The 24,286-nt window shown below is 37.3% G+C and overlaps 1 protein-coding gene across 7 annotated transcripts in view; it reads left to right on the forward strand.

The window, feature by feature from the left end:
• Nucleotides 1-24,286, forward strand: part of SOX5 (SRY-box transcription factor 5) — an 898,547-nt gene that overhangs the window by 834,905 nt on the left and 39,356 nt on the right. For all 7 annotated transcript variants that reach the window (XM_016197392.2, XM_087814757.1, XM_016197390.2 and 4 more), the window contains one exon: nt 20,771-20,948. In XM_016197392.2, the coding sequence (XP_016052878.1) occupies nt 20,771-20,948 (178 nt within the window). The remainder of the gene's footprint in view (nt 1-20,770; nt 20,949-24,286) is intronic.

A 24,286-nucleotide genomic window follows, 5' to 3' on the forward strand; every position in this document is an offset into this window, starting at 1 on the left:
ATTAAAATTACAATTTTAATTAGTACAGTTATTAAAATTACAATTACTAATGTCTTATTTAGCTGATGAAAATAGTATATATGCATACTTATTTGTTAGATTTCATCAACAGATTTTTCTTGAGAGAGAACGGAGCATTCTACTAATGCTTTAAGAGTGGCCAGTTGATAGAAAACAATACAGAAATTAAACAGATATAGATATGAGAGTCAAAAAAAAAATAGAGATGTAACATGCTAAGCTGAAAACAGACAAGTTCAAAACCCAAAATATTCAAAAGTTTTATTTATTTAACAAAAGGTATCAGATGCTTTGTTTGTCAAATTATGGAAACTTAAGTAGGAAGGAAACCCAGAAAATACGTAGTCCAACACATAATAACCAGTCACGAGGTCACTTGCCTCTGCCCAGACTCCTACTCTGAGAGGGAGTCCACCACTTCATGAGGTGGCATTATTTTATAAAGAGCAATTATTAATGTCGCAATAGTCTTATTTAAGTAGAATGCAATCGACTTTCCAGTATTCCACCTTGTGCTTCCACTGAATGTCAATTGTATCTGTTAGCACTCCTTCAGTTGCAAGTGACAGAAAACCCAGCCCACGGGGATTAAGCAAAAAGGAAACGTATTCACTAACTTTTTTTAAAGGTTATTCTGAGTCCAGGTGTGGCTTAGTCAAGCACTCAAACAACAGCCCGTGGAACTGGTTTCTTCCTCCTAGCTCTGCCCCGTTCTTCTTCACAGGACTGCCCCTTTTTAGTGTTCTGCAGCCCCCTGCGCTTCCATCTACCATTCGCTGCTTAACAAACCTTAACTTTTGCCTGGCACATGCCAAGTTTCGTTCAAGGCAGTAGAACCAGAGCTCCTGCAGCGAAGAACATGACAAGTTGCCCTCTTAAGATTTTGCAGGTTAAGGGGAAGAGACGAACTATGAGTAATTAAACAGACAGATGAGTTCATAGATTGGTAAGTGCTACAAAGAAAATAAAACATGGTAAAATATAGAGTGCCTGGGGACACGTGATCTTTTTGAGAGAGAGTTACAAAGGAGGCCTCTCTGAACCATGAAAAGAAAGCACCTACCAAGGTCTCGGGGAAAGATCTTCCAAACAGGAGCCACAGCAATTGCAAAGACTCTAATATGTCAGTGAGGTTGACAAATTTTTAGAAAATAGGCTGGGGTGGCCTGATATGAACTCACGTTGGGAATGAGAAGGACCAGATCATGTAGGACTTTTTCACATTAAGGAGTTTGAACTATATTTTAACTGTATTCATTTTTAAAGAGAAATTATGTATTTCTCATTCATCATACCGCTTATTAAACTGTTGTAATTATCTACTTAATGTCTTAATTTCTTAGGGTAATATGTCTTTGAAGCAAAGAAAAAAAAAATTTATTCCTTGGACCAATTAATATTTTAAGCATCTCTATTATACTTCCCTAGAAACTCTCTGAAATTTGAGCCCTAAGAACATATCCTGGACTTTGCCATTGGAGAGACAAGATCATTTAATTCAACAAATATCTGTTGACTGTCTATGCCGTGGTGGTCTGGGTCCAAGGACCTGAGGATGCTGGAGAACAGTGCGCACAGGCTTCTGTCCTCGTGTAGTGAGGAATGTGCTGAAAGATGTGGACGGAAAGAGACAGTCACATATAAGGGTGCAAGCAAGGGCCAAGAGTACAGATTTAACTTTGAACATTTCCTAGGGATTTTTCAGACTCGCTTCCTTTATCAGAGGATTTTCATTAGTAGTGTAAGAAAACACATACAATTGATAGTACTTGTCATCACTGTAAGAAACAAATTAAAGGTTCAGTTTTTGGAGTGATATTTTGGTATTAACACTAACACATGAGTATTGATTTAAACATAGTCACCTTAAAAAAATAGAATTGCTATTTATAAGTGCTCATGAGAGTTTTGAAACTTTTATTTTATTTACTCTTTTGAGCAGGTTAACAAGCCACATAAAAAGCAGACCCTAATTTCTAATTAATCTGATTTTTGCTTTTCAAAAATTTAAAAAATATTTTACCCCAAAATTTATAACCCGATGTTATTTCAGTAGATCTTCCAAGTGCAGCAGACTTTTAGCTATCAGTGAAAAATGTGCTATAGTTTTAAAACAACCAGAACAGAGTAGTTTTAAGTTATGAAGAGCATCATTTTCATCATTGGGCTAAACCTGCAGTCTCCTGAATTGAGAATTTTTCAGAGGACAACTTTCTTTTTAAATCAATCCCTCCTTCTTTCCTCTGTCTCTCCCTCTACTTCTCCCTTCCCTTTCCCAGGTTATAAGCTTTATTAAAGTCTTGCTTCTTTTCATATAAATATGCAGTGCCACTTACTTTAAAAAAAATCTCCTATAAAGTTTCTGTAAAGCTTCCATAAATAATGTGATTATTTTTGTGGTTAAAAAAATTCAATTTATTTAAGCATGTACATTTATAATGCATTTAAAATTCTATTTATTTTACTGATATTGTTTATATACAAAGTTATGATATATCTATTTTATTGTGTTATATTCTATACTATGACATTTTTTTAGTTATACTTATTTTCACATTTTCCCAAGAATGTACAATGTGGAAGTGGCATTAATTGCACAGTTAATGTAAGGAGAAATAGACACTATTTTAATACAGTGCCTGTCCAAGAAGTTATCAGATGATGAAGTTCTCCATTGTCATTCACATTATTTTTCATAACTTCTAGTAATCAGCTGAAGAGCACATATTCTTGATTTTGGTTTTTTAAACAAACACCAAAAATTGTATAACTTGATTAGTATTAAATGTGGGGAAAAAATGTCTTCAACTGATGCACAATGAGTGGTATAATTCATATTGACTTAATTTTTGCTTAGGGCCTGCTTAACATGATCAGAGGAACTTGCCAGCACATATTTCTTATCTCGTGTATCTTGAAATTTGAGAACATAAGAAACACAGAATAGCACTGGAAATATAAAATAACTCTTTCTTGGAAATAGGGAAAAGTTTTATAACTCTTTTTTAACTTAAAAATATATTTGAATTTTTTCTATACTGAAATATGACTTTTAGTTATTAAAATTTTAATGGTATAAGTATTATAACTTTATTAATGGCTCAGAATATTGAATATTGAGAAGAGCTTATTTAACAGGTGCTGCTTGGAAAGTAGCAAACCTATAGATGCAAGTGTCTAAATATCATGAGCAACTAGCAATGCCCCTTAACTTGAGTCCTAAGGTGTCCTAAGGCTCTCATGGGAAGAATGTACCCTTTTTATAGTCCTGAGCATCCTTATAGATAATAAAATTGGATGTTTCTTAGAATTACACACACACACACCATTGCAAGCTGCAGGACTTAGATATGCAATATCCCACAGCTTTTAATGCTTGTACTTCCAACTATGGACTAGCTTATTCCATTGGCTGACTTTTTTCAGAACCCAACAGTTTAAAAAAGATGGGATCTCGCCTGGCCGGGCGTGGCTCAGCAATTGAGCATCAACCTAAAATCCAGGCGATCGGGGTTTGATTCCCGGTCAGGGCACATGCCCTGGTTGTGGGCTCAATCAATGGCTCTCTCATCATTGATGTTTCTATCTCTCTCTCTCTCTCTCCCTCTCCTTTCCTCTCTCTGAAATCAATAAAGATATATTTAAAAAAAAAAAAAGATGGGATCTCTAAATTTAGAAAAAACAAAGACAAGAATTTTCACTTCACAGATTTACATAACCAAAATAATGTGAAGGGGAAAAAATATATACTCAAGTAGATAAAAATTCACTTTCTCCCAAATTGTTTGCCAATACTAGAAAAGAATACGAACCTTATATTTTTTATAAAACCACGAAATATTTTTATTAAAGTTCTGTTTTAGTTCTTTGCAAGACCAATTAGCAGGAATGAGATTCTGTGTGAGACTTTCACTTAAATTGGGCCTTTCAATAACCAAGGAATCTTATTTTTTCCAGTTTATTATATAATTTGAGCTGCTTTGGTTTGTTGTGCAGTTTTGATGACTTTTGGCAGTGTAGATATTTTATAAATAGGAGAAAAAGAAATTTAGACCAAAAATAGAAAAGATGAAATACTGCAAAAAATTTTTCTCTTGTGGAATTTCAAGTAGCACTTAAAATAACATAAGAAAAAATGCAGTTGTGAAGTATGTATAAAGTATTAAGACAGCAACAGGAATGTCCTTAAATAGGTACAGATTTGTGTTTTCTGTTCTTCTCTATGCAACTCTTTTGAGGATCAAAGTTTCATTTTAAGTCGGCAGGAGCTTAATATTCAGGGCAACCCTATATAAATAGAGGGCAAGACAAGAATTTTGGGTCAAATGATGGAATTTTTACTGCCATTTTTCATGCAGATAGTGCTGTCGTTTATCTAAAAAACGATGGTTCTGATCCAGTTTTAAGAGAACCTCTGGATAATTGTTGGATTTGGTTTTGCCCATCTTTTTCTATCAGCACTCATAGTGTTACAGTGAGCTACAATTCTGATCTGTTATATCTGGAACTATAATTTATGGACTTGCAACAAACCAAGTGAAGGAAAGATCAATTCCACAAGATTGATCATATTAGATACACATTCTTTATCCACTGAATTTTAAGTGGCTGGCTCATAATATGCATTCAGTAAGTGTTTACTAGACAAAATGTTTATATTATACTGTTCCATCTTAATAATATGTAGTTAAACCTTAGTTATCACCGTTTGTGATATAGTTTTCACTGGATGTCTGTTTCTGAAGTTACATTTATTAATACAGTATGATTTAAGAGAATGTGTCTGAATAAGGATTTTTTTTTAATTCTAAAATATGGCCCTGGCCGGTGTTGCTAAGTGGTTAGAGCATCAGACTGAGCACCAAAGGATTGCAGGTTGGTTGGATTCCCAGTCAAGAACACATATCTGGGTTGCAGGCTCAGTCCCGCTGGGACGCGTGGGATGCATCCAATTGATGTGTCTGTCTCACATAGATGTTTCTCTCCCTCTCTCTCTCTCTCTCTCCCACCCTCCCTTCCTTCCACTCTCTCTAAAAATTAATAGAAAAGATATCCTCCAGTGAGGATTTAAAAAAAAATCAGGCCCGGCCTGCTCAGTGGTTGAGCATCGACCTAGGATCCAGGAGATCACGGTTCCATTCCCAGTCAGGGCACATGCCCGGGTTGCGGGCTCGATCCCCAGCCGGGGGCGTGCAGGAGGCAGCCGATCAATGACTCTCTCATCATTGATGTTTCTATCTCTCTCCCCCTCTCCTTTCCTCTCGCTGAAATCAATAAAGACATATGTTTTAAAAATAGAAATATGTTTTTTTAACTCTTCTCAGGATAACTTCGAAGCCTTTGGTGTAACTATATTATTTTATAAAAAGTGCCTTCGCCCTCTTCATTCCACTCTCCCTCTTGCACCTACTCGTAAACACTATCTCAACTGTCACCTCTTTTTCGAATGGGCTCTTCCATCCTATGTGACCCTGCTGCACAGATCCATGCTCCTTGAGCCGTGTCACAGCGCCCCATGACACTCGATCGTACTTGTCCTCCCTGGTATGACGCTGAGTCTCGAGGGTAAGGATTACGTCTTAATCATCCTTAGCACTAAGCTTAATAATTAACATATAATCATTGCTCTAGTTCTGGTAAAAGAGCAAACAAACCAACAAGTCAGCAAACCGTCTGTGGAAGTAAGCCAAGGTGCTCTGCTCAAGCAGGACTGATTTCGGGCCCCCTTAGGTGGTGGCAGCATCGAAGGTCAATGACTTGGACCACTGGGGGTCATCTCAATGCAACATGAGCTGCACATATTACCTACAAATAGTGAAGCCATCAGTGCTATGGTACTATGTAGAAAGATCACATGCACAATAAGATTATGGAAACGAAAAGTGAAATTTGTCATTGTTTATCCCTGCCATCTAGGTGAGATACCCTGGATACAGGAAATATGAGCATTCTGTTCATTCTGTTCATTGGAGCGAGAGGATCTGTAATAAGTTACGTGTGCCTAATTTACCAGCTCTTCCTATGGTCTCACTATGTACTTCTTTTTGCTCTGATTCTGACTGCGAAATTCGCTTTTTCAAGTATCTTGAAATTAGAAAAAATGTTTACCTTAAACAAAGTCTCAGCAATATTCTGGCCAGATATAAATTAATTAGTTGGCATTCTGGTTTGTACAATAGCCTCATGAGTTAGTGTAGTATGAATACATCTTCGAGTGAATGGACTCTCTTACAAATGCTGAAGAATTAAGTGGATGCTGAAACGAGAGGCTCAGGCTATGTTAATATTCGCTAGTTTTGTTATATTGGTTAGTTGACAGTTGAAATAAAGTTTGAGGAGGAAACTTTTGTTTTCCTCTCTTATTTACATAAGATTATTTCCCTGCTTTTCTTTTATGCCAAACAAGCTAGCTCAAATATGGCAGAGAAATATCTTACATATGCACACTCACATATTTGTTTATATTACATATATTATATATAAACAAACACACACACATATATATTCCATTTCTTAATGCAAGAATCCAGAATGTAGATTCATTTTATTTGGCAATCTAATGACCCAAAGCAACATTCAAACTGAGGTCAAATATAAGGCAAATGTACTCATTCTTTCTCCTTAGCTGAGTCTAAAAGACATGATCAAAACTCTTACTTAATAATATCATTACAGTTCCAATAGGAAATTCTTTATGCCATTCATCCAGACTGTGAAATGTATTATTCTCTTAATTTTATGGGCTGGGAAAAATTAGACATGAAGCATTACAGCTGAGTTTCACTACACATTAATTATTTTAATTGACTATTTCTTGAATGGATAACTGATAAATCAATCTTGCAATTCCTCATGCTTCATGACATGCTTAACTCAATACAGACACTTAAGAATCATTATTCTATGAGAGCTTTAATACAGATTTGAGATTATAATTAAAATCAGACTCTTACCTGATGCTCAGTTCTAAGCCTTTTCATCTTCATAATTTTCTTTGGCCTATACTTTAAATTTAATATTATAACAATGATAGGCAGAATATATAATCGGGCTAAGCATCCTCAATATGCTGAGAGAGAAAAAATATTTTGTCTTCAGGGCACAACATAAAAACTCGTCTTAACTGACATTCTATATAAATAGTCATCACCCCTTAGAATTCTTTACAGACATCAGTTCCCTCCTGGTCGCTGCCAGGAAGACAAAGAATGCCTTAATGACTCAATTGAGGTTATCATTAAAATAAAAGGAGATTAGCAGGCATCAGCTATAAATCACTATAAAATGGCCTGTGGGTAACCTTTGACACAACTCATTTGAAATAAACCTGGGATGGATTCATAGCCTTTGGTCAAGCCAGTAGGTGGCCTAAAGGTCTGTCCCATCCTGTCCTTCATTTTTTGCAATATTAGTTCCTCTTGAAATGGCTGAACGGTATTTGGATATATAATGACATGTGTTTTACATTGAAATAAAATAGGTCCACTCAGACTATAGTGTTGAAGATGTTTATGGCATTTACTTGAAATATTTACTCTTTTGATACATACCTCAGGTATATAAATGCATTTGGAATTTGCTTGTTGTAGCCACTCTGTTGAAATATTTCATCATTTGGTATTATAAACATTTTGCAAGGGTTCAGACTAATGTTACCCAAATTGAGTGCTGCATGGTCCCTTCCATACTGTGGGATAAAAATTTATTCAGAATTAAGAAGGAGTTACAAGTGGTTAGTCTGATTTTTCAAAGAAATTATTTCTTAACAATACTTTTCCCTGTTGGCATTTAGATGATAGAGGCAGCTCTGAAAAGTTGCCTAAGCTTACACCCTAATGACTTGAGTTTGAGTCTCAAACTTACTATAATTTTGACTATTGGCAAATCTGAGTATCTCTAACCTCAGTTTCTTTATCTGTGAAGCGGGATTGATTATATCTTATACTCTTGCTCTGAGACTAAAATAAAATATACCAGGATGCTTTGTAACTTTTAAAGTAAAATTTAGATTTCAGAGAGTAAAGTGAACATTATTAGAAAATCAGCATTAAAAATGAACAGATATAAAAATATTTAAATTATTTTTTAAATTTATTAGTTTTTTAGGTTACTAAACTTATTAAATGTGCTTTTATATGTCTTCTAATATTTAACTGACCCTCCCCCATAAATATTTCTCTAACTAAGAATGAATAGGGCTATAAGCCTTTATTTCTTCTTTGGAAAATAACTCTCTTAATGAGAAAATTGCATTAAAAATTAGATTTCTTTTGGAGAAAGAAGTTCCCAGGTAAAAATTGTGTTATTCTTGTATTCAATTTAGGCATATACCATAACTTTTCTTTCATTTACTCTCTAATAATGAGAGAATGAGAAAGGGAAAAAACACTTTAAGTCAAAGATAATTGGAAAATAATTGCTTTTGATGAATATCTTGGGAAAGGGAAAATAATCTTTATTTCTAGTAGAAATCATCTGATCCCAAATAGCAAATTTCCTAGAACTTAATGTTCCAAGAGCTCATGCCCTTGGTACCTTTTTGTGTTTTCAGACTCTTCATAAAAAGTGGTATGAGGATCCACAGAATAAGAAAATTATAACTTTATGAACAGTTCTGAAAATTGCATTTAAACATCTAAGATTCAAAATCTAAACCCCAGTCTTAGACTAATGAGCCAACCACACTTGTGATAAATAATTTGGTCAAAATAATCCAGATTAAATGAAATACAATTTTTTTCCAAAAGAATTTCCCTCATGACATTCATTTAGCTTAATCACAATGATATATCTTTAAGTATTAAAATTTCCTAGCAATTTACATAGCATTAAACTATTCTATCATTTAATGCCTGTATACTGCCTTACCAAATGGAATATAAGTTCCTTCTCTCTCATGACTAGCACTGTTCGGAAAAATGCCTAAAAGATGCTTTTGTAACAAATTAAAGAATAAATATCACATGAGAAAAATAGGCGCATGGAACACTCTTCTAATTCTATATTTAAAACTGAAAATCCCTAATACTGCTCTTCATCTTAAGGGTAAGAATCAGTCTGGGTGAAAGCAAGTGGGAGTGACAGGAGTGAGTTTTGCTTTTCATTTTATTTGTACTTATCTTTGGACTTTTACCTTTTATCTTCGATGACTGCCCCTCTTTCTCTGTCTGCAGTGAAGGGAGTGAAAAGAGCTGTGGTTTGGATGTACCTACTAGAAAGCGTCAAGTTACATTAATAGGAAACCTGTTGCTGAGGGGTTCTGATGAACTGACATCTCCAAGTAGAAAGCAGCGAGAGCCAGAGATGTCAAACCTTCAAATCCAAGGGGAAAGCGAGACGAAAGGGAGCAGAGCTCTGAAGACTGGGAAGAGCTATGAGATTCAAGTGCTAGAAGGATTTATTAGAAGAGACTTAAATGTGCAAGGACGCATTATGGTAGCACACATGCCTCAGCTTTGTCATTCGCTAGTCAGAGTGACGTTTGTAGTGTATGTAGACGTAAAGAATTTTAACACTTTATGAAAGAATAGAAAAGCTTAGAATTTATCAAGAGTTAGTCATTGATTAATCTTAACTCTCCTTGTATTTAACCTTTAGTAGTTAGTGCCTTTTTATTTTTTATTCAAGGCATATGTGGGTGATAAAAGCAATTACATATTAATGCTTATTATCAAGAAAGTTGTGCTGTGAAAGGGTGAGGGTCTGATATCAAATGTAAAGATTCCTTTAAAGAGTAGTCTTCTTAAGCTGTTTAAAATCTAATTATTTTTTCATCAGTAATTCAGGAAAACAACTAATGCAGTAAAATGACACACAGTGGTGTGATTGTTGCAGTCAGTCATTATAGGGCGCTGCCTCAGGCTTCCCTAACCGCCTTGCTTTGTGACTCAGCACCTGCAAGTCCATCACACACACACACACACGCACACACACACACACACACACTCTCTCCCTCCCTCCCCCCCAAGGTGGTATGCCTTACTCAAATCGGGCCCTTACTCCAACCTCCCAGATAGACACCAGCACAGTGGCTAACTGCTGTACCTGTCACTTATCATTAGCTAGTCCGTCCTAGTAAGTTCCCCAGACTGTAGGACCTGCGCATGCCTGCGTGTGGGCATCGGAAGTGAGGCCTTCGAATGACTTGCAGTTCATATTCAACGACCTACGTGTGACTGGGCCGCCTGTTTCCTCTCCCCCTTTCCTCAGGGTTGACTATCCACAGATGGTCTGTCTTCTTAGACCAGACCAGATCTTCCCCAGGATCTAGACAAACTGCAGTTCCTAAAAGAACCATAGATATTTGCAAAGGGACTTTGTAGCCGTCCGGAGGTCTTCCAAAGTATTTGATTTTGTTTGTTTCAAGATCAACTCATTCTTTTAATGTGTAATGACTGTTACGCGCCCCTCTTAATAGGCCCCCTGTGATATATTTAGCTGTTCTTTATGGCACTGCAGTGGGCCTCAGAGTCTATACTCCTGTGTGTTGGTGGTGTTTACATTGTGTGCTGTCCTTTGGATATTAATTCCTTTTGTAGATTTAGGTAGAGGGGTCAGTGTGCTCTTTTTCTGCAGAGGTGCCATCCCCACATAGAGGTGTGACTCCTGTTTGATCAGTGTGGCTTCTATTTTCTAGAGGTGTATTGCTCTGAGAGCTCCTGCTTTATTTATTTGTGAGTCCATTCCATCATTTGATAATTTTGTAGTTCTTCCTTAATTTTTATTCACATATTTTAAGTGGAACTAATAGGAAAGTAACAGTGACAAATGTTTTTTTAATTATAAATTTAAAGACTGATCAGGTGGTGCCAAGGAAACATTATATTTTTGTACACGGAGTGACCAATATTTTAATTTTTGTAGAGCATTTTCTAAAGCTTTTGGAGATTTACATTTAGAAGTGAATAAGAGGAACTGGTACGATTACTGTAGTACCCCTTTTCCACACAGGATATGTTCCAATCCCTCCCCCCCACCCTGTGGGTGCCCAAAACTGCAGACAGTACAGACGCTATGTATAGTACCATGTTTTCTCCTATACATACATACACTTCACTGCTTCTCTTTGGCACATTCAGATTTCCAGCACTACTACTCTTGCACTTGGGGCTATTACTAAGTAAAATAAGCGTTACTTGAACGTAAGCACTGTGATCCGGTGACAGTTGATCTGATAACCCAGAAGGGCACTAAGTGACTAATGGGTGAGTAGCATATACAGAGTGGAGATGCTGGACAAGGGGATAATTCACCTCCCCAGCAGGATGGAGCAGGTCAGTGCAAGAGTTCATCACGCTGCTCAGAATAGCATGTTACTTAAAACTTATGAATCGTTTCATTCTGGATTTTTCCATTTAGTATTTTTGGACTATGGATGTTTACAGGTAACTGAAGGAAGAAAGCAAAACCTTGGGTAAGGGGGAGAACTACTGTATTAACATCAACTCTTACTGATCTATACTTTCTTTTAGCCTCTTGGTAGAACTGCTAATCATTTTTAAAAGATAATAGCAATGATCCAGATATCATGAACACCAGAGGACAAAATAACCATTATTATTAGAAATTTGAAGTTGCCTAGGAACCAGAGGCTAAACAAAGTTGAATCTGATGGGCACTTGGGCTGTTTCCAGATCTTAGCTATTGTAAATTGTGCTGCTATAAACACAGGGGTGCATAAGTTCTTTCTGTTTGGTGTTTCGGGTTTCTTAGGATATATTCCTAGAAGTGGGGTCATTGGGTCAAAAGGCAGTTCCTTTTTTAATTTTTTGAGGAACCTCCATACTGTTTTGCATAGTGGCTGCACCAGTCAGCATTCCCACCAGCAGTGTACCAGGGTTCCCCTTTTCCACACCCTCACCAGCAGGTGTCATTTGTTGATTTGTTGATGGAGCCATTCTGTCAGGTGTGAGGTGATACCTCATTGTGGTTTTAATTTGCATCTCTCTAATGATTAGTGACGTTGAGCATTTTTTCATGTCTCTTGGCCATCTATATGTCCTCTTTGGAGAAGTGTCTATTCAGGTCCTTTGCCCATTTTTTAATTGGATTGTTTGTCTTCCTCTTGTTGAGTTGTATGAGTCTGGAAATAGCCCAAGTGCCCATCAGTAGATGAGTGGATAAAAAAGCTGTGGGACATTTACACCGTGGAATACTATGCAGCTGTAAGGAGAAGGGTCTTGTGCCCATTGGGACAATATGGAAGGACCTGGAGAATATTATGCTAAGTGAAATAAGCCAGGCAGAGAAAGACAAGCATCATATGATCTCACTTATATATGGAATCTAAAGAACTTAATAAACTGATGAACATATATTCAGTGACATGGAAGCATGGATCAGACTGATGAATCTCAGAGGGAAGGTGGAGAGAGATTAACCAAAGAATTTATATGCATGTATGCACAAACAAGGACACAGACAATAGTGTGGTGAGGGACTGGAGTGGTGGTGGAAGGGATCAATGGGGAGAAAAGGGTACATCTGTAATATTTTGAAAATAAAAAAAAGTTGAATCTGAAACTTCATTTTATACTGGTTCATGTTATAACTGTTCTCACCAAATATCATTTGGTTGGCTCTTATATTGTTCCCATTCTTCCCCTTCTCAAATACAGTTCAAAGAATTTACTCCAGAGAATTTCTGTGAGTGGGATTTTAACACTCATCTCACACAGTTTCTGTGGGTCAGGAATCTGAAAACAGCTTACCTGGTGGATTCGGCTAAGAGTCTCATGTGGTTGCAATCAAGCTGTCAACTGGGGTTGCAGTCACTTGAAAGCTTGACTCTTGCTGGTATAGCCACTTCCAAAGTGGCTCACTCATATGCTCACATACCTAACAAGTTAGTGCTAGTTGTAAGCAGGAGGCCTCTGCTCCTTCTGGGTAGACTTCTCCATGGGCTGTTTGAGTGTCCTCATGACACGGCCTCTAGCTTCCTCCGGGGGGTGACTTTGTCCCCCGGGAAACATTTGGTAATGTCTGGAGATATTTTGGGTTGCTGCAACTTGGGCAGGAGTGCTACAAGCATCCCTTGGTAGAGGCCAGGGACGCTGCAAAACATCCTACAATACACAGGACAGTCACACACAACAAAGGATTATTCTTCCCAAAATGTTAATACTGCCAAGGTTGAGAAACCTTGTCCTGGACTCAAATGATCCAAGAAAGAGGGAGGTCGAAGCTGCAGTCTTTTATGACCTAGCATCGGGAGTCAGACTGTCCTTTCTGCAGTATACTATCGGTTATGTAGATCGGCCCTATTCACTGTACACAGGGACATAAATACCCGGAGGCAAGAATTATTGGGGACCATCTCGGAGGCTAGCTATCACAGAAGAACTTTGTGTAGAGAGAATGGCATCATTTGGTTTAAGTATTTCAAAGCGATTTATTTTTATTTCATTTATTTATTTATATTTTTTTATAATATTTTAAAAATTGATTTTAGAGAGAGAAGAAGGGAGAGGGATAGAGAGATAGAAACATCAATGAGAATCATTGATCGGCTGCCTCCTGCACACCCCCTACTGGGAATCGAGCCCGCAACCCCGGGCATGTGTCCTGACCTGGAATTGAACCTGGGACCTCTTGGTTCATGGGTAAACACTCATCTCTGAGCCACTCTGGCTGGGCTATTTTTATTTTTTTTAAATTTATCTTTATTGTTGGAAGTATTAAAGATGTCCCCCTTTTTCCCCCATTGACCCCCTCCTCCCCACTCCTGCCCGCACCCCAAGCCTTCACCCCACTGTTTTCTGTGTCCATGGGTTATGCACTTATGCATATAAGTTCTTAATGTGAAATAGAATATTCCAAAGGCTGAGCTTTTTATCTTACCTCTATTTGTATTTAAACATATATGTGTGTGTTTGTAGATATAATTTACAGTTTTGAGTCATTAAATCAACAAAATCAGAAAATGAGGAAAATATTCTATTAGTATTAACAGAGAAGGAACAGGGAGCATTTTACACAACAAATTAAATAATGAATACTATTTGAATTCCTTTAAATTAAAATGGCCAACAATTTAAATGTATAAGCAATGAGTAATTACCCCATTGAAGCAAATGTCCCCCAATTACACTACTAACATCCACTTTTAAAAGAAGTAGGTGTGCATTAAACAAAAGTATAAAATGGCAAAATAAGGAAGCCAAATGGGAAGCAAGAACATATCGCCCTCAGCTAACTAACTTAAGGCTTGCATTTAAATGGCAATCGAGTCTAAAGATAGCACTAACATAGCAAAAGCATACCTATCCTGGAATGCTTAGCAAGGCATCTTGCAATCTCTAAATCCGAAAGCAAGCTTGGGCCCATGGAAGGGCCTGCAGGACTCTCCTTTGTGATGATAGACCTGATTTTTAGGTAACAGGAACCTACTAATTAAGTACGAAGTTGGGGTGGTCACATGAGCAGGATTGCTAATTCTTTAACTCCTTAGCAAAGGGGTTAAAAAATAATAAGATTGTTAAAGTGATTTTTATGTTATATTTCCTTAGTTGACTCTTGTGCATAAAAGTAAACCTTTTCTCATCTAAGTTCTACGTGAAGGGAAGATTAGGGAGGGATATGGCAAACTTTTGGAGATCCTATTTCTGTTGTGTTTTGTGTTTCTCTTCAGTAAACCTCTATTGAATTGTAGAATGAAATGTCTTATTTGGGTGGGAAGGGTGAGAGAGGGCGCCCACAGTGAACAATTCGGATAGCAGAAGAAAGAGGAAAGCAAATGTGACCACAAGCTAGGGAAGACCGGGGTGGCATTAGTGCTCAGGATCAGTCCAGCCGGTCATGTGACTTCCCTACTGAATTTAATATGATTTTTTCATCAGAAAGGATAATAGCAGCAGCGTCTCATGAATGCTTTGACTCTTGCCCATATGTTAGTCTTGCTACATACTTCACATGAGTGTTTATGATAAATACAAGAACAATCACAGTTTACAAATTGTGCAGAGGGAATAGCCTGAAATTTTATATATGTGTGTGTGTGTGTGTGTGTGTGTTCATTCTGTTCAATAAATAATGAATGGGTGGGCAAATGCTTGAGTAAATTTATATGGTCTAGTCTGTTGTCGTTAGAGTGTTATAAATTTAATTACCAAATAAGCGTTTGATTTTTTAATAAGGACTTTAGGTAAATATTTAATGAAGTAGAATTTTGAGACAACCGTGATATGGCATAAACTAGATTGTCAATTAGATAATGAGAATGAATAAATAAAAGGTGAATATTTTTCTGGAGGGTACAATCATCGGCACATTCTTAGTGGCCCATCTTGTGGTCCAAGTCTTCATGTGGGTATATTTCCACGTTGTGATGAACAAGAACGAGACAGAAAGAACTAGGCTTCTTTAGGATGCTGGTACCCTTATTTTCTGGTTCTCTGTTAAAATTCCTTAGCAAAGAAATGAATGAAGGCTCAGGAGTGAGAAGAGAGAAATAACCCTCCAAAATCCTGGAGGATTGTTTTTCTTTTATAATTGCTTGATTTCTATAAGTAATCAAACATCAAAATGTATTTAATCTTTGTACATTATAGCATTATGAATATTATACAGTTATGTTAGAGTAACAAGTTTTTTCTAGAATAAACTTATCGAAAACCATCTAAATGAAATATATTTAACTTTCTATTTTGCAGTGTTTGCTAAATTTTCATGGAATAATCCCTGCATCCATGATGACAATTGGTATTTCTCCAGTGCATCCAAGGCTATATATTTGTGTCAAAATTATCTACTTAATTATTTATATGTGTGGGGATTTTCATTGGATGGGATACAATTTCTTTAGGGCCTCTCTGGTATTTTTAGTATTGTGACCACAAGCTGATATTAAGTGTTTGCTTTCAGATAAGTTATAGTAGCCCTACGTGAATGGAACATGCCTGAACTGTTGTGTACATGTTTCGCATTCTATCCCAGACAACTAAGATTTGGAAATACTTTATCAGAAGCTATAACATGAATAGGTTCCTAAAACTTCGATGTGGATGTACAAAATACTATTATACATTATTGTATGGCTTCCTGTATTTCTGGCATATTGTACACAAGCCCTTGGTTTTTCTTCTCAAAAAAAGTCTAAGTTAACTCGTTAGTATTAAGGAAGGCAATTTTCAATGCTATATAATGTAGGAGAGAGAGAAACATAAAAAGTCACCAAAATAAGTCAACGATTTGTGCCTCAACTTTTAAACTAATGTATAAAGTAGCAAATGTGTGCATTAGTTCATTTTATTAGTGATGTGTATTGACCATTATGTGGCTTCTTATGCGGTAGTATTAATATGGTTAAGCCTGAATTTCAGAAATTATATTCCATCAATGCCTTTTTAAATGTAAGTTTAAATTTGTCATGTAAATGAAGAATATTGTATGTTGAGTCCAAAAGCCGGGGTTCATTAGAACTTTCTGAACCGTAGTTTTCTCTCTTGGGTTTTTAATTACTTCATAGTAATGAAAATTAAATAAATGATTTGAAATATTTATAATTCTATAAACATAAATACTAGCCTTCTTTTAGTTAAAATTGCTTAATTTACACGTTCACTTTAGCTTAAATGCTTGCTCTATATTTATCACATACAAGTTTGGAGCTATTCAACAGACACGTAAGATTCTTTTTAACTATCACTTTGTATATAAATGAAATAAGTGTGATATGTGCTATTTTCAAAAGTTTGAACTGACAACATGATATAGCAATTGGACCAGTAATTAAAAGCAAATTGCTTTCTTCACTGCTTGATGGTGAACTTGATAGAAATGCTGTCTTTTCCGATGCTTTCTTCACCTTGAAAATTACTTACATTTGTTTACATGTAAATTATTTATCTTAACTTTTAAATATATGTTTTATATGTGAAGATTCAGGCTAATCATGCTAAGCTTTCAAATTTCTCATAAATGAGATATTGCAAATAATAAACAAAAGAGAAAAAAGCCTTACACTTTGCGTTTATTTTGCATAGTCGTAATTATGAGGACACATGTCATGAATGAAGAGTCCACTTCCATTTTATAGTTTGGGTTTTGAATTTTACCCAGTCAAGTAAAAAATAATAGAAAATGGGAAACTACTGTACTTGTATTCTTCATGAATAACAGGCATTTGGTATGGTAGCTTTGTTCAAAATTATTAACAGAATCAAATTGTGAAATAATATCATATAATGGGTCAAAATTATTTTTATAGTTCCCAGTATAAGGACCAAGCGTGCAGGTTCTTATTAATATACTGTTCTCCTAGTCCCACAATGAAAGAGAATGAAAGGGGCCTGGCCAGCCCTGGCTCAGCGGTTGAGTGTCAACCTCGGATCCAGGTGATTGTGGTTCGATTCCCGGTCAGGGCCCATGCCCGGGTTGTGGGCTCCATCCCCAGTCGGGGGCCTGCAGGAGGCAGCTGATCAGTGACTGTCATCATTGATGTTTCTATGTCTCTCCCTCTCCCTTCCTCTCTCTGAAATCAATAAAGACATATTTTAAAAAAAAAAACAAAAAACAGAGAAAGAATGAAAGGGCAATTGCGAATGGCATTTCCATCCGCTTTGGATCTGCCAGCCTCCTCCGTCCTTGGGGCTTTGCGCTCGGCTTTCAGGCGTCTTGCCGCCTTGCCTGGAGGAGAATAGTAGGAGCTGGGGGTCTCTTGCTCTGATAGTGCCCGGTGGTCGTTTTGCAGTTTGCTCCTGTAGCGGTTCCCAGCACTGGAGCGCAGCCGGTGCCCTCTCACCCCATCAGGACCGAACCCATCTGCGTCCTTTCCGGCGCCACCATTCGCCCTCCGCGCTCACTGTTTCCTCGCTGCTCCTGAATCTCCGCTGCAACTCTGCAGATATGTTCCCTCCTCCCTTTGTCTTCTGCACAGCCGAGTGAAACAGCCACCTGTCGTTTCTCTGAGCATCCCCTCAAAACTTTTGCAAGAGTGGCGATGCTGTCAAACGAAGCTCTCAGGCTGTGGTGACAAGCTAGTGGTTCCACACAGAAGGTAGCAGGCAGGTGCCACGTTTGATGGGGGGGGGGTGCCTAGAATATTTACAGCTCCATGGTAAAGAGCCAGTGAAGCTCCTGTTTGACAGAATATCTTGGCTGAATTACAGGGAGAAAATTTGGATTCTAATCCTTATTGGCTCACTGAAGCTCAGTAGCATTTAGTTCATTATGCATGTGCACGGCTTCGTTTATTATTATTAGCATGTATGGTATGTTCCGATAAAAGTTTAAAGATTGAGATAATATTACATAATTTTTAATGTTACCTGCATATATTGAGGAAGTTTGTTAAAGGATTTTGAAGCCAATAAATACATATTTTAATAATCTCCCAGTACATTATATAAGGCAGTGTCTCTCAAGCGTTAGTGTGCATCGGAATCACCTGGGAATGCTTGTTAAAACACAGATTGCTGGAACCCACCTCCAAAGTTTCTAGGATAGAGAATTTGCCTTTCTAACAAGTTCCCAGGTGGTGCTGGTGGTACAAGTCCAAGGACCACATTTTGAGACAGTCATTCATACTGGAGTAGAGTAAAAAAGGGAAACAACACCCCTGCACTTCGGCCAGCCATAGCATCTTACGTAAAGATTATGGCTGACCAGCTCAACTAAATGTTCAAATTGAAAAGTGTAGGAATGATTTTGCCCCTGTACTTTTTAAAAAGCTAAAGTAAGCTTTTCAAAAGTAGATATTAAAACACTCATGGAATTATCTTACTTCACTTCTTTCCAAAATTCTATGAACCCATATCAATTTGGTATAATAGTCATTAATTTATTATGCATCTAATATGATCCCAGATTGCTATTTGAATTATCTCATGGATTTTCAAATAACTGTTCTTTTCTCTGAAACAAAAAACAGAATTAAAAGAAATGTGTTAGTCATTTTCCCTGGCCTGTTCATGGATTTCAACTAACCGTAAAATCTGATCACAATAAACCACTTTTAAAAATACAAATTTGAAATAGATGTTATATTACACCATTTTACCATCTTTATAAAATGCCGTATTTTTTGGTAAATATATACATAAAATTTTGTACACATTAACATGTTTATAATATGTTTTCATGTCACCAAATCACACTATTTGATTCTGAACTGTTCCACTTTTAACAACTTATCCTGATTCTACTCTCCTGTAGATGTTTTATGTACTTAACTCATGAAGATTAAACAGTAGCTAAGAGGAAACTATATATATGTGTGTGTGTGTGTGTGTATATATATGAATATATATATATATTAAAATATATCTTTATGATTTCAGAGAGAGGAAGGGAGAGGGGGAGAGAGAGATGGGAACATCAATAATGAGAGAATCATTGATCGGTTGCCTCCTGCACGCCCCCTACTGGGAATCTAGCCCTCAACCTGGGCATGTGCCCTGACCGGGAATCGAAACAGGATCTCCTGGATCATAGGTCCATGCTCAACCACTGAGCCACACTGGTCTGGCTATGTATATTTTTTTAAATCCTCACTTAGGATTTGTTTTTTTGTTGATTTTTAGAGAGAGAGGAAGAAGAAGAGGGGGGAGAGAGAGAGAGGAGAAACATTGATTGGTAGCCTCCCATATGGGCACCAACTGGGGATTGACCCTACGACCTAGGTATGTGCTTGACTGGAAATCAAACCCGAAACCTTTTTGGTGTATGGCATGGTGCTCCAACCAACAGAGCCACCTGACTAGGGTATAAACAATATTTTTATTCTATAGTAATACCTATGTAAAATTGGAAATAACGTAAACAATAAAATACAACAAATGATACAATACTCCAATTTTATAGCAGAAAAGGAATAACTTTTTGTTTGTAATGAAAGAAATGTAATGTTAATGTCTGATTCTTATATATTGTGATAAAAATTTGAGTGATAATTGTACCCATAAGGGCTTATACAGATAGGTATAAAATAAAATGTGAACTATGTAAATTTGACCTGTTCAAGCATAGAACAATTGAAAATCACATACCTGTTGAAATGATCACACACAAATCTTTATGACACCATGTAGTACACTGTGAGGAAAATCTGTAAAACATATTAGGATTTTAAAAATGTAATATTAAGTGTTTAGAACAGTGTTGCACATAAATAAATAGTATATATTAGTATAATGTTAATTATGTATATTTTCAATTTTTTATTAAACCTAAAAGTGCTTCTGTGAAACTTAAGAAAAGGGGTTATTTTCTAAAAATTAGAAAGTTTTCTTCTTTTTTGTATTTAATTTGGAGAGCAGTTCTGATCGGAGGTACACTCCATTTAACTTCTCAAAATGGATGTTCCATGTACTCTACCTCACTACCAGGGTACAAAGATGCTTAAGACTCAATCCCCAATCTTTGGAGACTGGAAAAAACTATCTGCATCATAATTTTATATGAACTATGCATTGTCTCTCAATAAATATGAACAGTACAAATAATAGGTCTTTCAGAATATTTCTTACAGGTGACATTAGTTGTGTGCTTTCTGGGTAGTGGATAGTGGATAGTGGATAGTGGAATGCACAATGCACATGTATTCTATCTTATACAAAAGGTATTTCATGGTGTGTGTTCACAGTGATGTTTGTGACAGCTGACCAAGTACTTGTAATGTTCCGAGTGAATGTTAAGATCACTGATTGGTAGAGTAACTTGATGGGAAATGACAGGCACTATACCTGTGTTTTTCTGGGCATTTTTAATCAGCTTTTCCTTATCACAGCTCATGTTCTAATGATTATTGCAGGATGAAGTGGCACAGCCACTGAACCTATCAGCTAAACCCAAGACCTCTGATGGCAAATCACCCACATCACCCACCTCTCCCCATATGCCAGCTCTGAGAATAAACAGTGGGGCGGGCCCCCTCAAAGCCTCTGTCCCAGCAGCATTAGCTAGTCCTTCAGCCAGAGTTAGCACAATAGGTAAGTTCTGTTTCTTTTGTTCTTGCTGATTTTCTGTTTATGGCATCTTTTAATGGCAATTTGCGCACACCCTGTGCATGGCTTTAGTTCCATTCAAGAGTTCCAATTTGATGAACCTCACAGGTCTGTTTTAACCGTGTAAATGAAATTTATAACTGACCTCCAAGTTGTAATGTCCCCCTGAAAATCAAATTGAACTGCTTATGTTTATTGCTGTAACTGATGTTCTTAAGCTTATATAAAACAGGCCTAATGACTAATCACAGAGAGCCAGTGGTTCTAGAATGTTGTTGTTAGTGACTTGCCTTTTCCATCACTGAAATTTATTTCTGTTTTTGTGTGTGTGTGTGAGGTGTACAAAGTATACATAATAATGAAATACCTTCTGTCTGGATGAACAGTCAACCATCAGGATGTGAAGTTTGTTTAGTTCCATACCACTTGAAATTTACCTGAACATATTAAAAGTATTATAAAAAGTGAATAGCTTCATTTTTCCAAAATTGTCATTTCAGTAGAGTAGCCAAACACTAGAAAATGCTTCTATAAGCTAACTTCTAATAAATTTCAATAACTGGCACTTTAGTAACACATAAATTAGACTGTAAATACTTACTTATCCCCAAATTTATTGATATGGCTATTGTTTGGATACAGTTAGGAGGAGGCTAGCACAGGCCAGCCCTCAAGGAGCTCAGGGCTTAGTTGGGGGAAAAGTCATCTGATAGCGCAAGTCAGCCATAGTAAGTAATATTCCAGAGCACAGATGCAGTCCTTTGGTCATTAAGAGGAGAGTGTTGAATTCTGCTTGGGAAGGATCAAGGTAGGCTAAGCTGGGGATAGTCTAATTCAAATGGAACCTCGAAGAAGAGATATATTCATTCCTAGACCTTTTAGGCTGTAAGAAAAAAACTGAATAAAATTGTATATTTCTGAGAAACATACTGATTTGGCTCGGTGTAGAATGAGGGTGTGGTGGGAAATTATCAGAGCTAAAACTGAGAGGGGCAGGTGGAATCTGAGTGAATGCTGTCCTAAGAAATTTTGACTTTTCCTCCAGAGAGCAATCTGATCAGAACTTTAAGAAGAGTATTGGCAGGAGAAAGAGATTGGAAATGGGGAAATCATTGTTTTCTTGTAGGAGAAGAGTAAGTTACAGGAAATAGACATTAGCAATGATAAGCAAAGGAGACTATAGGTGGCAGATATATGATTAAAGAAGGATTGGTATCACTCACCCACAGTAGAATGTTCCTGGTGAGGTTCAAGTTGGAGACAGAGTCTAGGGTTTTGAATTTATAAGCTAAGCAGGATAGTGCCTCAGCTGTGAAAGAGAAGGCTGGGTTGGAAGTAGAGTTGGGGGAAGACATAAGTGTAAAAATTTAGTAAATGTTGAATTTGAAACATAAGGATCCATTTATGTAGAGATGTTCATGAGGAAATTGTAAATGTAGGTCTGATATTCAAAAGTGTTGCTAGAATTTTTGACATGGGAATTATTCCTTATTGAGCTCATTGAAGTCATCAGAGCAAATAATTTCACCACCACCACCACCACCCCAAATAAAAAAGCGTGTATGTAAGAAGAGAAGTGGGGTAAATAATGATAGGGCTACCTACGGTATTAGTTATCTATTGCTGCCTAACAAATCAACTCAAAACTCGGCAGCACAAAACAACCAACATTCATTAATTATCTCCCAGTTTCTGAAGGTCAGGAATCTGGGAGCAGCGTAGCTGGGTGGTTCTGGTTTAGAGTTTCCCTTGTGCTTGCAACCAGGGTGTTAGCCAAGGCTGCAGACTTTACCAGGAATGGATGATTATTTTCCAAGGAGACTCACATGACTCTTAGCTGGAGACCTCAGGTCTTTCCGCAGGGGTCTTCCCATAGAGCCGCTCACAGCATGGCAGCTAACTTTCCCTGGAGTGAGTGATCCAAGAGACAGAGCAAAGAGAAAGCCACGGTGCCTTTATACCTGGTCCCCAGAGTCACACATAGTTCTACTTTATTCTTTTCATTATAAGAGAATCACAAAGTCGAGCCCAACTCAAAAGAAGGGGAATTAGGCTGCATGTCTGAAGGGAGGAATATTAAAGTATATTTGGACCCATTTTCTAAAACCTGCACACATTTTTAGGGGGAAAACTGATAAAAAGCAAGTGAGTGTCTTAGAATCAGAATGAAGATAAGGCAGGGTCATGCTAGCCTAAGAAAAAACAGTCCAAGAAGGAGGGGTTGGGAATAGTGTCGCTTTCTGCAGAAAAGTTAGAGACCATGAAGGAGAAAAGCATTAGGGTTTCGCGGGAGCTCACAGGTAGGCAGGCTCAGAGCGGTCTCAGCGGGAGAGTTCAGCAGAGCTCCAGTTCCAAGGGCTTGGAGACTACGAGGAAGGAGGGTGCGGGTGATACGCAGACCAGTCTCTGCGAGCTTGGTGTTGAAAAGTGATGTGGAGAAGGCTGAGTAGCGACAGATTTTAGAATAGAAAAATCATATGTATTATTTCAAAGGGGATAGGAGTTAGGGAGACAGATGTAAAAGAGGGCGTGAGTGAGGATGCAGCGAGAGGAGGACATGGTGAGAAAGGATTAGCCTCGGAAAGGACGCAAGTCCACTGAAGGAAATAAAGAAAAAATGGGTCAAGTTATGGAGAAACTGTGGGATGGAGAGAAAGAAAGCTGAAGGGGTGTATTTCAGTTGCTTCCATCTTTGCAAAGTAGAATTCAGGTTATTTGCCAAGAGGGAGTCAGTGCGGGGCAGTGCAGCAGCAGCAAGGAGAGGAACAATGAAACCCGAGTTCTGGGACGTCTGACGGAGGCCTGGGGTGCACGTGCGCCTTTTATTATTGTGCACCATTCTGTTATGGTCAGACTCGCAGGTACTCTGCTCAGCGTCCTAAATGGACACCAAGATAAGACTTGCTTTCATGTCCTAAGTAGATAAAAGAAAAAATATTGTATTTGGCAAGAATGATCTATTTCCATAACAGACGTGAAGGCTCATAAATATCACAGTGTTGGTATATGAGCTACTTTTGTAATGTCATCAGAGCTAGAATATTAAACTAATGCAATAATTACTGCATTTGCATTTTTTCATACGAGGGTTTTATACTTTAGCATTCCAAGTATTAAGTATGAGAAAATATCTCAGAAAGGCAAGAGTGTATTTAACGACATTTATCATCTGACTTTGTCCACTACTAAAACTTCTCTTATTTTGTTCCCTGAAACATCCCCTCACCACGTACACATCCCTCATATTTTCCAAGGAGTTGAGGCCACTACAATTTACTTTTCTCTTTTCAACAAATGCAGATGTTGAAAGCTGAAACTGTAAT

The sequence above is a fragment of the Miniopterus natalensis genome, chromosome 2, assembly GCF_054644295.1.
Source record: "Miniopterus natalensis isolate mMinNat1 chromosome 2, mMinNat1.hap1, whole genome shotgun sequence".
Lineage (NCBI taxonomy): Eukaryota > Metazoa > Chordata > Mammalia > Chiroptera > Miniopteridae > Miniopterus > Miniopterus natalensis.